Source organism: Mytilus trossulus, unplaced genomic scaffold (genome assembly GCF_036588685.1).
Source record: "Mytilus trossulus isolate FHL-02 unplaced genomic scaffold, PNRI_Mtr1.1.1.hap1 h1tg000234l__unscaffolded, whole genome shotgun sequence".
In the NCBI taxonomy this organism is placed as follows: domain Eukaryota; kingdom Metazoa; phylum Mollusca; class Bivalvia; order Mytilida; family Mytilidae; genus Mytilus; species Mytilus trossulus.
In genome coordinates this window covers 1,329,325-1,344,841 of record NW_026963315.1, presented here as the reverse complement: position 1 = coordinate 1,344,841, position 15,517 = coordinate 1,329,325, and the positions used below count along the sequence as shown (strand labels likewise).

Below are 15,517 nucleotides of genomic sequence, written 5' to 3'. Positions count from 1 at the left end.
GTACTAAATGGTCAAAACATGTCCAAGAATTTTGTAATATTCCTGGACTTTAACCATGTTAACACATTTACTTTAACAGTTTAATATTATTCAAAATAAGTGGACCCATCCCTCTTTTAGAAAAGTTGTTTAAAATATAATGTATTTCTCCTCTTTTTGAGTCAAAAATTCTAAGTTGTCAAAGGTTTTGTATAGTAGCACTGTACAAATCCTTAGTATTTCTATTTTCTTTTCTACAACAGTAAACATGGTAAAATGACCCCTTCAAGGCCCTTGTCTGAGGGAGGGTTGGTCCCAACCTGATAATAACAAACATAGGTCAAAGTACGGCCTTTTACACAGAGTTTTGATCAAGACCAACCAGCAAGCTATAAGGGACCACAACTTAGTATTGACACAATTCGAACAGGAAAACCAACGATCTAAAATATATTTCCAAACGGGAAAATACCAATGAACCCGTAAATAAACCACATCAACAAACAATATAAACTGCTGAACAACAGGTCCCTGAATCAACCAGGGCAGGTGCACAAACCTGCAGCGGGTATGACCGTCACCATACATTATAATTGTAGTTGAAGGCAAATCCTTCAGAAGTTCTTTGTACTTTATTTTAACAACGAACATTTTTTTATAGGGAATATAAGTTAGGGGGAAAGAAAACAACGTTTTGTTTTGTACTGGTATTTCTATTTATATCAGAGCACTCCCGCTTTGCTGAAACAAATATTCTCGCAGATATTTACAGTGTTGTGGGGTGCTGGTAAGTTTAAAATCGTTATATAAAGGCCAGACTGTGATTTAAAAAAAACAAATGTTGAGATCTTTATATAATATTTACAAAAAAACAGTGTGGGAAATGGACATGATTTCATTTCCGGTTGCGGGAAGCGGGAATATAATAAAAATAAAAAAAATCTGTTTTGATAAAAATAGGTGCAGGCGGGTACGTCGAACAAGGAATCAAATTGGTGTGGCCTTATAGACCAATTTTAAATTCCTTAATATGAATATGTTATGTTGTTTGACCTGTCAGAGGTCAATCCGTGTAAAAAACTTCATTAACTGATTCACTCTCTCTGTGATGTGATAACATTTAGCATTCTGACATTGGAAATGTAAGGGAAAATGTATGAATGTGAAGGTCATCTTTTATTATCAAAATAAACTTGAGAATGGAAATGGGGAATGTGTCAAAGTGACAATAATAAGACCAAAGAGCAGAAAACAGCTGAAGGCCAAAGAAGGGTCTTCAATACAGAGAAAATCCGGCACATAGAGGCGTGCTTCAGCTGGCCCCTAAAAAAAAATGTGTACTAGTTCAGTGATAATGGGCATCATACTAAACTCCGAAATATATAAATAAACAAAATTAAAAATTATAACAAAGGCCAGAGGATACTGACTTGGGACAGACGTAAAAATGCAAAAAAAAAGAAGAAAATAATCACCTTGCAGCTTCTTTCTTCAGTTGTTCATGCTTCATCAGCAATCGTTTTCTTTCTGTGAAAGTTTTCCTGACTCGGAATCCTCGGAATGCAGACTAGAAAAAGACAGTTTATAAACAATTATTTATGACATTTATTCCAAGTTCAATTAAGAATATTACCGTCAAAGACACACAAATAAATAGCAACCAGAGAATATAAAACCGTCTTAAGTTATATAATCCTACAACGATTAGGATAAATCAAAGTTCACATTTTAATTCCAATATCAATATTTTAAAGGTTAATTTTTCAATTTCCTATAGAACTTCCTAGATGAAAGCATAATATTAATCAAACACTATTTTTTAGTCACTGAAACTTCAAAAGAAAATTAAAAAACAAAAAATAAAAAAACCAATATCCAAGTTTGAAATAATTGCTGTAAAAAACTTAATTATCATTAGTTGCTTTTCTACAACTTTCATTGACTTTTGTAAAACTGATCAACAAATCTTTAATTTTTTCCCTTTTTTATTGGTACTTGAGTTTACAACAGATCAAGGTCCAGACTATATAAAAAGATTGATTCACTATTTGGCAGTAATCCCCAAAGAATCACAATCAAAATATAGAGATAAAATCAGGTTTAACTGTACTATAAAAACAAAATTAGCCATTAAATACACCTCATCACTATAAATAAAGTCATGTCCCCTTTATCATAAGCACATTTTCTTTTTGCAGAATGAAAATCTCCGGATTGTTTAAATACAAATACAAGGACACTTGAGATATTTATCACATGCTACCTCAGAGATTTTTTTATTGCATCAATAGTTCAATATTTCGACAATAAAATCATCATAAGGGACCAATTGACAAAAAAATCACAAATCATTGCCTTTTCAATATTGTAATTGTCTACTAAATTTGTTTTTCCCCCTTTTTATCACAAACCTAGTGTATTTCATAGTAGATAAGGTTATATCAGTGTTATCATTATAATAGAAGATTTAAGAGCATTCTCAAAGCTGCTTTCTTTTATAGAAGACAGATTTTCTAAGTTTAAAAAAAACATGACAAAAGGAGATAAAAGAAAAGCTTTGACTTTTAAGAACACTTAAGTTCAACATTGATTCTGGAATATTGACTTTATCTAATTTCAATAGAAGACAAAAAACGTAAATAGATTTTTATTTTACTTTCCATCAATATCATCAGAATCCATATACTTTTCAAAGTAATTACATCTACAACTCCTGATTATACTTAAAACATCAAACATTAATTTTCAATGGTTCTGCAAACAAGGGCAGATGATTCTAATTTATCAAGTTTCAATGGGAGACAAAAAAGACATCAATATTTTTAAAATACTTTTTAACAATATAATCTGAACAACTTACATGTAAAGTAATAAAAGGACTTAAAATCAAAAGCTCTTAACAGATTAAAATTTATTAAACTTTACTCTTCAAATTTGTGTTTAATGGTTCTGCAAACAAGGAGAGATGACTCTTGATTTATTTAGTTTAATGGAAGACTAAACACATCAATATTTTTATTTTACTTGTTTACAATATAATTAGAACACCTGCAAGTTATCTGAGGAGAACTTTAATTCAACAGCTCTTAACAGATTATAATTAATTAAACTTTACACTTCAAATTTGTGTTTAATGGTTCTGCAAACAAGGAGAGATAACTCTTGATTTATCTAGTTTTAAATTAACACAAAAAAAAACCATCAATATTTTTATTTTACTTTTTAATTATATAACTGGAACACCTACAAGTGATCTATGGAAAACTTTAATTCAACAGCTCTTAACTGTTACCAGATTATAATTTATTATTCAGTATAATACTTCACACATCAAATTTTTGTTTAATGGTTCTGCAAACAAGGGAAGATGACTCAAATTTATCTAGTTTCAATAGAAGACAATAACATCAATATTTTTACAGAACTTTTAACAATGTAATCTGAGCACCTTTTAGTTGGTACCTAACACCTGGACTAAAATTTATTTGGCTCGTTTAATTTTCATAAAAATTTTTGACAAAATATTTACTTTGACCCTTTGACAAAAATATAAAAATTTTAAAACATTTGAAAACCAATTTATCAGAAAATTTACACTGGTTATAGAGCAGTTTTACAAACACTAATTTTGATCAATGAGAAGCTTAATACTCCCTTAAACAACACAACATTATTAGAACGTTTAGCTGATTTTACAGAGTTATCTCCCTGTAGTGTTAGGTACCACCTTAAGTGATCAAAGAACTTAAATTCAGCAGATCTTAACAGATTATAATTTATTATTCAGTATAATACTTCACACATCAAAATTTGTTTAATTGTTCTGCAAACAAGGGGAGATGATTCCAACTTAAATAGTCTCAATGGAATACACAAGATGTCAATATCTTGAATTTACTTCCTATATATTTATTTAAAGAAATACAATCAGCAGATTCTGATAGATTATAATTAATTATAGCTATCATTTTTTTTTAAATAGTTCTGCAAACAAGGGGAGGTAATTCTATCTTATCCATTTTTTTTTTATTATACTTTCTATCATTATTATCTGAATCATTTACTATTTATAGAAATCAAATCAAAAGCTCCTCATAGATTTTTTTTAATTCAAGTTCATACTTCAAAATACTTTTAATGGTTCTGCAAACAAGGGGAGTTGTCTCTAACTTGTCTATTTTCAATGAAAGACAAACAAAAGTTCATACTTTAGATTTCATTTCTTATCAATATCATGTGAATCTATTTCATGATTTACTGTTCAAAGAATTAAATAAAGGCAACAGTAGTATACCGCTATTTATCAATGGACAAAAAACAAAATCGGGGTAACAAACTTAAACCGAGGGAAACGCATTAAATATAAGAGGAGAACAATGACACAACACCGAAACGCAACACACACAGAAATGGACCAAGCATCAGACAAAACACCACGAGAATAACAAATATAACATTAAAATCAGCTCCTTACAATTCATAACAATTACATTAGATGTATGTTTAATTATGATACTTTATTTGATTGGGTAACGGCAATCTTCCATCCTCTTGAAGTTAACATTCATTACACAATGAAACATTCATTATGACACCAGGTCCCACAATAAAGTGCACAGGTAAATTAACAAAACACTTGATAGAAATTGTGTTTTTATGATCGACTCTAAAAATGTAATTGTAAGTATTGAATGCCTCTTTTTGTAATTGCATAGGGTTATAAAAGCTTTGACCCTGTGCAAATTTTTAGAATGAAGCACTTCCCCGCTTCATACAAAATGTACTTCCCAATGAATTTACAAAAAGCATTTAATTCTAAAATGAATTATACTTTAACACTTCATATATGTGTGTACATGGTTCTGCAAACAAGGGAAGATGGCTCTAACTTAATAAGTAATGAATAATACCTCTGAAACAATTTTTTTATATTGTAAATATATCACTATTTTATGGCCACCTTTTTTTCCGATCGCATAATCAATGAAAATGACAAAGTAATACCTGAATTTTGAGAGCTGCAATATCTTGAATACCCGTAATCGACAGTGCCCCCTGTTCTATCATATACTGAGCTACATCATGGTGCTCCCCCATCAAAGCATAATCCAATGGAGTGTACCTGTAAGGAGGAAACATAAATTCATTAAAAATATAAACAAGAGAGTTTCCTCAGAACACAAATGCCCCACTTGCACTATCATTTTCTATGTTCATTGGACCCTGAAATTGGAGTGAAATCTTTAATTTGGCATCATAATTAGAAAGATCATATCATAGGGAACATGTGTACCAAGTTTGAAGTCGATTGGACTTCAACTTCATCAAAAACTACCTTGACCAAAAACTTTAGCCTGAAGCGGGACGAACGGACGGACGAACGGACGCACAGACCAGAAAACATAATGCCCCTCTACTATCGTAGGTGTGGCATAAAAATTGTAATTTTGAAAAAGTTTTTTTATTACAATGGAGTAGATTTTCTAACAATTGTACAATTTTCATAAAGGGTAGAAAATATAAATTTTATTTGACTAGATATAGAAAGATTGAGAAGCAAGATTCTACAAGGTTTTCTCTTGTATCAATGCAAGTACAAAGAGTTTTATATTTTCGTACACTGTATGAATGATGTGTTTGTCCTACAATTTAACATAAAACTAAAACGTATAGATTTTCATCATCCAAATCATTGTGTTTTGATGAAATCAATATGACTAAACATAGTCTGTAAAGGGTATCAAAAATTGAACTGTTTTGTCGACAGCAATTTGAAGATAATACTTCCCTCCCAACATGAGTAAGATACCTACTAAACTTTTATTTTTTCATGTTATCTGTCAACCTGTATTTGAAAAGTAAACAAGTGAAGCTGTGAGCTACTCCTCACTGATACCCTGCCCAAATATTTAGGGAAACAGGAAGTAGTTGAGAGATGAATCTGAAATTGCATCACACAGAATCCTAACCATACAGAAAAAAACATAATATTAACTAGAATGGTGGTTAATTTCATCTATTTTATTCAACCAAGATGTGATACTTACAGATTAATTAACTTTGTTGCTTTTGGTTTTATTTTTATAAGTTTTATAAAAGATATTATTTCATAGCAATATAATCATGATAATATTTCCCACAGAAAGTAACCAAAAGTTAGCGTGCAATAAATTCCAATATTGCACTAGTGCAATAAATCTTCAAAATTCATGATGTCATCAATAACAAAATTTTAGTTTGAACCAATTCTTACTTTCAAATATTATATTGCTATACAATAAAAGGGTTATTGCATGAATATTAGGGAATATTGTCCCTGGTTGAACATATATTGCATGTGCAAGCTCGTGCAATATAAAATTCTACTCGGGACAATATTCCCCAATATTAATGCAATAACCCTATATTATGACTTCTTTTATCTTGTTCTGTGTTATTTTTATTCTTTATCAGCAAGTTCTTGCATGATATGAAACAAACAATAATAAATAATTTCTGTTTACCTATCTTCAGTAAACTCCATGTGGTTAGGAAATGCTCTATACTCCATTAGAAGTTTAACAGCATCTAGATGACCTTTACTACAGGACCAGTGTAGAGCTGTCATTCCCTGAAACACACAAAACGATATGACTACTTGATTTTTATTAAATATGTTGTAAAACTAGCAGCACGTTTACAATTTCATACATAGAGTTTTCCCTCTTTGTATGCCTAAACACTGTCAAAAAAGCAGGAACAATATACTGTTTATTTTGTAATTTTGTACACTGAGGTGATAATAATTGATATTGAGCAGACTATACAAACTAAACATAAGTCATCATAATAAATTATTACAGGAAACATTCTAAGATGAATAAATATTATCAACTTGTAGTTTCACTATCGATATTCTGTTTTTATTTTACTGTAAGCCCAACAGGGTAAAAATCACTTGATGCAGAAATATATTATCTGGGAGTTGGGCTATTTATTTCTTTTCAGGTGGGGATCGAATCCAAGCAGACAGCATGCATGCATATAAGTGACAACACTAGCTGTAAATTTTCTTTTTAGATAAAGCTTCTCATGTACATTGGTGAGAAAGCAAGGGTTTAAAGTGTGAGAGACTGGAAAGCCTCATTCAAGGGTTGAAGAACGTTGGAGCAAAAGGAGGGGTTCTACAGAGATTTTTTAATCTTACAAACCCTGTATTTCAAAGATTTAAATGTTTTATTAATTTAATAGATTGTTAGTTATAGAAAATATAATTCAATAGGTTAAAAGGAAAATTGTATCAATATCCAGGTATAACCCAACTCAGAACACAGTTCTGACTAAACCATGGAGAATTGTTCTGGCTTTCTTTCTAGAATATATATGTAACAACCAACCAATCCTAAGATCGAAATGCACCTTTATTTAACCCTAACATACATAAAATTTTAATTAATAATTTGAAATAGTTGTTTAGGCTTAATTTTCAAAAAAAACTTCCACCTAACAAATCTTAATGACATGACTCCCCAATTATAATTAGTTCTGGATCAACCCTTAGTTATAACCATCAAAATAAACAGCATAAAATAAATGAAATACCTCATTATCTTGATCATTGGGATCAGCTTTATGTTCCATCAATACAGACATACAATTAACATAACCACCATAGGCTGCACATTGGAGAGGTGTTCGTCTGAAAAAAAACGAACAGATTTATTAATATACTGAAGGTATGATAAATTTAATGTAGCAAATCTTACTAATCATATAGCTTGTTGTTTTCTGTGTGAGCCCAGGCTAGGTATTGAAGACCATACTTTGACTTATGATAGTTTACTTTTACTATTTGTGACTTGGAAGGAAAGTTGTCTCATTGGTACTCATAACACATGTTCTTTTATCTATATACTGTGTATTCATTTATTTAATTTGGAACAAATATTTGTGGATTAAAAAAAAAATGTATTTTTTATCATAGATATTTGATTTCATGCAAAAGTTTACAGAACATTTATAATAACTCGAATGTTTAAATTCATGGCTTTCCTATACCCACGAAATCCAAACAGAAATTAGTACGCGTCCAACAATATCTTACCCATTATGATCCCTAAAATTTGGATCCACACCATATTTGATTAAAGTTTGACAAATGTATGCATGGCCTCCTAATGCTGCCCTAAAATGAGAGACAAAAACACAAAATAAGCATATTTTTCTTTGTGATAACTACAAATAAATGTTACAAGAATTGAATTAAAGTGTAACCAGATGCTCCGCAGGGCGTAGCTTTATACGACCGCAGAGGTTGAACCCTGAACGGTTGGGGCAAGTATTTACAAAACATTCAAGCTGGATTCCGCTCTAAATTTGGATTGTGATTAAATAGTTGACACAGCATAGGTTTCTGACACAGAATGAATGTATTCAAATGAACTTAAAATTTTTGTTTTCTCTAAGAGCAATTCACTTTGCTGTTGATTATTAGTCCTCTCAAAAAAATGTTTGAAGAAATTTTCCTTTTATTTATGAAATTTCAAATGAGAAAAATTGAACCCAATTTTTTAATCACATCCCCCTTCCCCTTATTCCAAAACTAGTTTCAATTAAAATATTCTAATGGAGTTTGCAACAATTACTACTCATTTAAATACATCATAAAATATTACGATGTAAAAAAACTGCTTGTTATCACTGAATGGTAAAGATTATTTAAATTTATCAGTTGGTAGAAAAAAGTGAATATACATTGTATATTGTATATAACAAAGATTTAAGTTGATTCTGGACAAAGAAAGATAACTCCAATTAAAAAAAAATCTTGCAGATATTTCTTGCTTACTATACTGGACAAAGAAAGATAACTCTTAATTAAAAAAAAATTGCTATTTCACAATATTGTGAAATTAGATATTTCTTGCCATTGCACAATACTGTGCAATTGAAAAGACTTGCTATTGCACAATACTTAATATAATAATTTTAGATCCTGATTTGGACCAACTTGAAAACTGGGCCCATAATCAAAAATCTAAGTACATGTTTAGATTCAGCATATCAAAGAGACCCAAGAATTTAATTTTTGTTAAAATCAAACTTAGTTTAATTTTGGACCCTTTGCACTTTAATTTAGACCAATTTTAAAACTGGACCAAAAATTAAGAATCTACATACACAGTTAGATTTGGCATATCAAAGAACCCCAATTATTCAATTTTTGATGAAATCAAACAATGTTTAATTTTGGACCTCGATTTGGGCCAACTTGAAAACTGGGCCAATAATCAAAAATCTAAGTACATTTTTAGATTCAGCATATCAAAGAACCCCAAGGTTTCAATTTTTGTTAAAATCAAACTAAGTTTAATTTTGGACCCTTTGGACCTTAATGTAGACCAATTTGAAAACGGGACCAAAAATTAAAAATCTACATACACAGTTAGATTCGGCATATTAAAGAACCCCAATTATTCAATTTTGATGAAATCAAACAAAGTTTAATTTTGGACCCTTTGGGCCCCTTTTTCCTTAACTGTTGGGACCAAAACTCCCAAAATCAATACCAACCTTCCTTTTATAGTCATAAACATTGTGTTTAAATTTCATTGATTTCTATTTACTTTAACTAAAGTTATTGTGCGAAAACCAAGAATAATGCTTATTTGGGCCCTTTTTTGGCCCCTAATTCCTAAACTGTTGAAACCAAAACTCCCAAAATCAATCCCAACCTTTCTTTTGTGGTCATAAACCTTGTGTCAAAATTTCATAGATTTCTATTAACTTAAACTAAAGTTATAGTGCGAAAACCAAGAAAATGCTTATTTGGGCCCTTTTTGGCCCCTAATTCCTAAAATGTTGGGACCAAAACTCCCAAAATCAATACCAGCCTTCCTTTTATGGTCATAAACCTTGTGTTAAAATTTCATAGATTTCTATTCACTTTTACTAAAGTTAGAGTGCGAAAACTAAAAGTATTCGGACGACGACGACGACGACGCCAACGTGATAGCAATATACGACGAAAATTTTTTCAAAATTTGCGGTCGTATAAAAATGTGCTCTTTCTTTAAAAAAATCTATGATAGCAAACAAATTCTATGTTTTTCCTTCTCATACTGAATATTTTGTTTATCAAGAAATCAATTCCATCAATTAATTCAATAGATATATAGTATATATATGTTAAGGTGCCAGCTGAAGGACGTCTCCAGGTGCAGAAATTTCTCGCAACATTGAAGACCTGTTGGTGACCTTCTGCTGTTGTTTTTTTCTATGGTCGGGTTGTTGTCTTTTGACACATTCCCCATTTCCGTTCTCAAATCTATGGATATCAATCTTTTTTTGCAAATTTCACTTTGCCTCAGATCATAAACAGCTGTTTAAGTGAATGGAACCAAGATTGTTGTTTTAATCTATTCATCACATAAGTTCATAGTATACTGTATTTAACTCACCAGTGTAAAGAAGACCTGCCATCATGATCTAATACATCAACACGAGCACCATAATCTATAAGAGTCTGAACCACATCTGTGTGGCCCATCTCACAGGCCCTGAATAATGGGGTATGTTTGAGAAGGTCTGGAGCATCAATCAGTGCACCATGGTCCAGTAAAATCTTGACTGTTGAAGCATGACCAGAAAGTGCTGCAGCATGTAATGCTGAAAAGAAAAAAACAATCTTCAATGTTATAGAATCTAATGCATTCTGGGTAATATATTCAAAAGTTAATCAAAGGGTTGTGATTGGTTAACAACATCCTCAGCAATGGCAATTCAAACAATAGTGTATTTTTTTTTACATTTCGATGTACATTAAACATTTAAAATACTACTTCATAGATTTTTAAAAATATAAGTAAGTTTGAAATTTTATTTCTAGTCTTTCTAAAAAAATATTCTCATGTGTATAATTAATGTTACATCCTACACAAACATCTAGCTAATATTCATGACAAACAAGATAGCCAAAATAACCTGGTTTTCAATAACAAACTTAATCATAAATTCTAACAAACTTACTTCATAATAGACTATGGTTAACAAGTTGCTAAAGTAATAGTTATAATACTAACCAGTGCCACCATTTTTATCCACTTGTTGAATATCTACATCAGACCGTAAGAAAACTGTGACAACATCATCAGCACCTTTACCTCCTGCCCACATAAACGCTGACCTCCCTTCCACATCTGGTTCATCTACAACTATCTTATAGGTCAGGAACACAGCTACTGTATCCTAAAATAGAAACATAAACTAGTCAATACAAATATCATTATATTCCTACACTTAAGGATTACACTGATGCAGATGGAGTGATTTATTTTCCTCTGGCACCTATATTCACACTCCTTGTAAGGGGATTTGATTTAATTTGTTTAATAATTATTTTCTGTCAAATATTTTGGGTATGGTTGTTTCTTTTCAACTTTTTTTCATTTTGTCAAATTTTCTTCACCAACTTTTATGTTCTTTTAGCCATTGGGTTGAATAGTTAATATTTTGTTTGGGGCCAATGTTTGTGAATTAAGACAAATTTGTATTTTTTTATATATCAAATTTCATGATACATGAATTGCCAAAGTCTGCACACAGCTTTACAGAAAATTTGTCATATATTGAACATTTGAATTTATTGTTGAACCCCATGAAAACTGTTATCCAACAGATAATAATATTTAAATTTTATCCTTCATAGACTTTTTTCCATGTTTCCAAGCTCTTATATACATTTGTCTTTGGTTTTTGTCCCTTGCATCTCTGTATATTTACAATGAACGATATAATGACAACAAATACTGGATAATTTTGAGTAACAAATGAATTGATGTTGAATCATTAATGATATCACTGCTGCTAATAATACATAACTTACAGAATGATTATTTTGAGCTGCATAGTGAAGGGGTGTGGCACCGTTTGCATCTGCGGAAGCATAATCTCCACCATTATCTAATAGCAGGGATACAATTCCCGAGTGACCTGTAATAAATAATAAAAATTCAAACATGTTATTATTTTTATAGTGTGTATTAAAGGAAAGCATCAATGGACAGATCTTTAAAAATACTAATGCTTTATTTAATAAAATATAAAATTTTTGTATCTGGCAGATCCAGACCAATATACATTTGTAAAACAAATCTACAGAATTTAAATGAAAATATAATTGTAAAATTTGTATGCAGCATCTATTTTTTCCAATAAACAATGCAATAAGTATTGAGCTTGTGTTTTCAAAAACTGTTTAAATTTACATTAATATTTGCAATGTTCAGATTTCAGTTTTGCAGTTTAAAAATATAGTAGTAAAGTTTATCAGACAAATAATTTCAAAAGGCTCAAGTAAAGTTGAAAAATTTCATACAATTCAAATTTTTGTCATCACTTAATCAATCTTTTAAATGACAATTCAACTGAAATTTCACAGATCAGATAGTTTTAGACATAACATAAAATTTTATTCTTTTTTAAGTCATTTGAAAATATTTTAATTCCTTTTTTTTTGTCATTTTAAACATTTTATCATTTTCTATTGCAGTTATTTCCCTTTGTTTTTAAGCTATGTGAAGACAACAGTTATAAAAATGTTCACACATTTACTTTATAAACATAAAGTATGAAAACATAAGTTTCCAAAATATTTAATTCTTTGTTTTTGTCATTTGACAGGTTTATAGCAATTTTTATTACAGTTATTTCCCTTTGACTGTAAGCTATGTACAGGCACCATTAGAAATTAGAAACTGAAAACATCAACATACTCACTAAACCTGAAATCAGTGATGAGCTTCTTACCTAAAACTGCAGCCCAGTGGAGAGGTGTCCTAAACATGTTATCTAAAGCTGATATATTACTATTTACAACAGAAATCTGAAATATAGCATTCATTATAATTAATGTATATGCGATTTAATTTCTTTCTAGATTACAATGTTCTATTGGGAATTAATTTTCTTCTAAGTATATTGAAGAAATTTCAAATACTTATGTCAATTTGTAATGAAAAGGAAATATATAGATTCTACTAGTACTGCATCATGTCTGATATGATATTTCTCCACTTGAGACGGTTGAATTTTCATATTCCAAATGCGAGGTTTATTGAGAAGTTTTAAAATATAAAAGTTTCGAGAGTGGAGAAATACTATATTGCAAGAGTTTCAGAAATTTAACTTGTTTGTCTAATGATTTGGGACTTCATCATTGTGTAATTCAATGATTTTCAAACAGATGGGTTCTTATAAATGAGAAATGTTGTCAGCTTGCATGTTCACCTCTTTTTTTTAAGAGATGTAAGAAATATTACAAAATTTGTGAAGACAATAATTTATTTTTTTATCATTAAATTCTTTCAAATTTGCTTTGGACTTTTTGTGTGATAGTTTCAATTTCTCTAATTTTTGTGCTATTTTTACATTTCCTGACCCATGTGAGAAAAATATTTCTCCGAACTAGTGAAAAATTTGTTCCTCAGCAAATGATAAGTCTAAATTTGATTATGACGTCTAAATGTTTTGTTTTCTTCTGAATTTTCCTAATGTGACGTCATGGAAAAAGGCGACCATGTCTGATGACGTCGCATATAAAGAACACAAGTTTCTGAAAATCTTTGAAAAAGAAGGATAAAAATCATTAGAGAAACAGATTCTACACTATAACTCGTGTATTACGATATTTCTCCACTTTCGACAGTTAAATTTTAGTTATTTAAAGAGAATAAAAAAACAAATGGGTCAGATCTTTAGCACAATAACCATCAAACTATGCTGCCTTTAGATCTAGACTTACTAGCACTTTTACAATAGATTCATTCCCATCAGCCACTGCTAGATGTAAGGCTGTTCTCCCTTCATAATCTGGCCAGTTTATAACTGTTGGGGTGGTTTCCTAGAAAAATAAAGCAAATTGTAAATACAATGATAGCTACATGAACAATATATTCTAATTCTACCTCAAATGACAATTTTTTTTCTCTCTAAATTATCAAACATACATAGAAAACAAAATATTGAGCATCATGAGCACAAGTGAAAGGTGCAGACAAATCTGCTTTCATGTTACTCCTGTTAAATTTAATGATGACATAACCTGTGACAAGGCATATGTACAGTGATCTATAGTTGTTAATCTCTGTGTCATTTGGTCTCTTGTGGAGAGTTGTCTCATTGGCAAACATACCACCTCATCTTTTGTATATATACAATTGCAGATTAACAGAATCATTTTACTATTTTAGTATGCCCGTTAAATATTTCAAAAGTAATCAAAAAAGCATACATGAGGGACGCCTCTGGGTGCGGGAATTTCTCCATACATTGAAGATATGTAGGTGATCTTCTGCTGTTGTTTTTTTCTACGGTCGGGTTGTTGTCTCTTCGACACATTCCCCATTTCCATTCTCAATTTTATGATAATTAATCAGTTTAAATTTTGATTCAGATACTTTCTATTGTAAATGTACATTTTACAACCCCCCATAAGTTTCATAAATTTGGGATATCATTGATTGCCATGTTTTTAAGAGGAGAGGGGGGATATTACAAATCTGCCTTCACTCATAAAACATTGGATACTATGGATTCATTTATTTTCGTGGGTATCAATTTTAGTGTATAACAGAAATTTTTCATTTTGTTGGATATTTGATTTCGTGGTTTCGTCTAAGTCTGTATACAACCAAATAGCAAATTTGTGATTCGTTGAACATTTAATATGTGGTTTGCTTGTAGCAACGAAAAACAAAGAAAATTGGTATCCCATGAATAAAAATGAATCCACACTTCTAGAAATGGGTTATCTTTCAAAACACTAACCAATATAAGTCTAACACAACTAGGTGCATCTGGGTCCATACAACTTGCTGCCCAATGTAAAGGAGTTTTACCTTCAATATCTGGTATACCTATATTAGAATCCTGAAATATATGAACAGAAATGAATTATAGCTTATTTTAGGTTGTCACTTGTAAACAATAACTCTTAGGACAAGATTTGCTTATATTCACCAACAAAAGTCTGTTCCTTATATATATATAATTATCACTTTTACAAGAATTTGTTCGGTTTTGTAAGAATTGACTTTCATAACTCTTAGATTAGAACTTTGAATATTTTGTCTTTATTTTTGCTGTGTCTGGTGTAAACTAATCTTGATGAGTCAAGGCATTTCCAAAACTAGACTTTAGTTCTTTTGTTTCACCTTTGTATAAGTTAGAGATGAGGTTAATTTGAGTTTACAAACATTCTATATTTGCCTGTCAAAAGTCTGTTTTTTTATTAGTTGAAGATGTCTGCCATATTTTTTTTCTTGTGTTGTTTTATCATAAATCAGACTTTTGACTATTTTGTACCGAGTAATTCTCATTTTGACGTGTCATGGCCTTCTATACAGCTGACTATATAGTATATGTTTTGCTCATGTTTGTGGAAGGCTGTTGGTGAAATTGATAGTTACTTAAATCCATATCATTTGGAATAATGATTACTATCTCATTTGAAATTATACCACATATAACCTTACTTTTTTTTAATTTTGTGTCTCTACTT

The 15,517-nt window shown here is 30.4% G+C and overlaps 1 protein-coding gene across 3 annotated transcripts in view; it reads right to left on the bottom strand.

Moving 5' to 3' along the window:
• LOC134701317 (inversin-like) overlaps positions 1–15,517 on the bottom strand; it is a 75,310-nt gene that overhangs the window by 42,971 nt on the left and 16,822 nt on the right. For all 3 annotated transcript variants that reach the window (XM_063562452.1, XM_063562451.1, XM_063562450.1), the window contains 11 exons: positions 14,785–14,886; positions 13,760–13,858; positions 12,766–12,841; positions 11,843–11,949; positions 11,040–11,205; positions 10,419–10,626; positions 8,063–8,143; positions 7,561–7,657; positions 6,483–6,589; positions 4,984–5,101; positions 1,455–1,546 (listed from right to left, as the gene is read on the bottom strand). In XM_063562452.1, the coding sequence (XP_063418522.1) occupies positions 1,455–1,546; positions 4,984–5,101; positions 6,483–6,589; positions 7,561–7,657; positions 8,063–8,143; positions 10,419–10,626; positions 11,040–11,205; positions 11,843–11,949; positions 12,766–12,841; positions 13,760–13,858; positions 14,785–14,886 (1,253 nt within the window). The remainder of the gene's footprint in view (positions 1–1,454; positions 1,547–4,983; positions 5,102–6,482; positions 6,590–7,560; positions 7,658–8,062; positions 8,144–10,418; positions 10,627–11,039; positions 11,206–11,842; positions 11,950–12,765; positions 12,842–13,759; positions 13,859–14,784; positions 14,887–15,517) is intronic.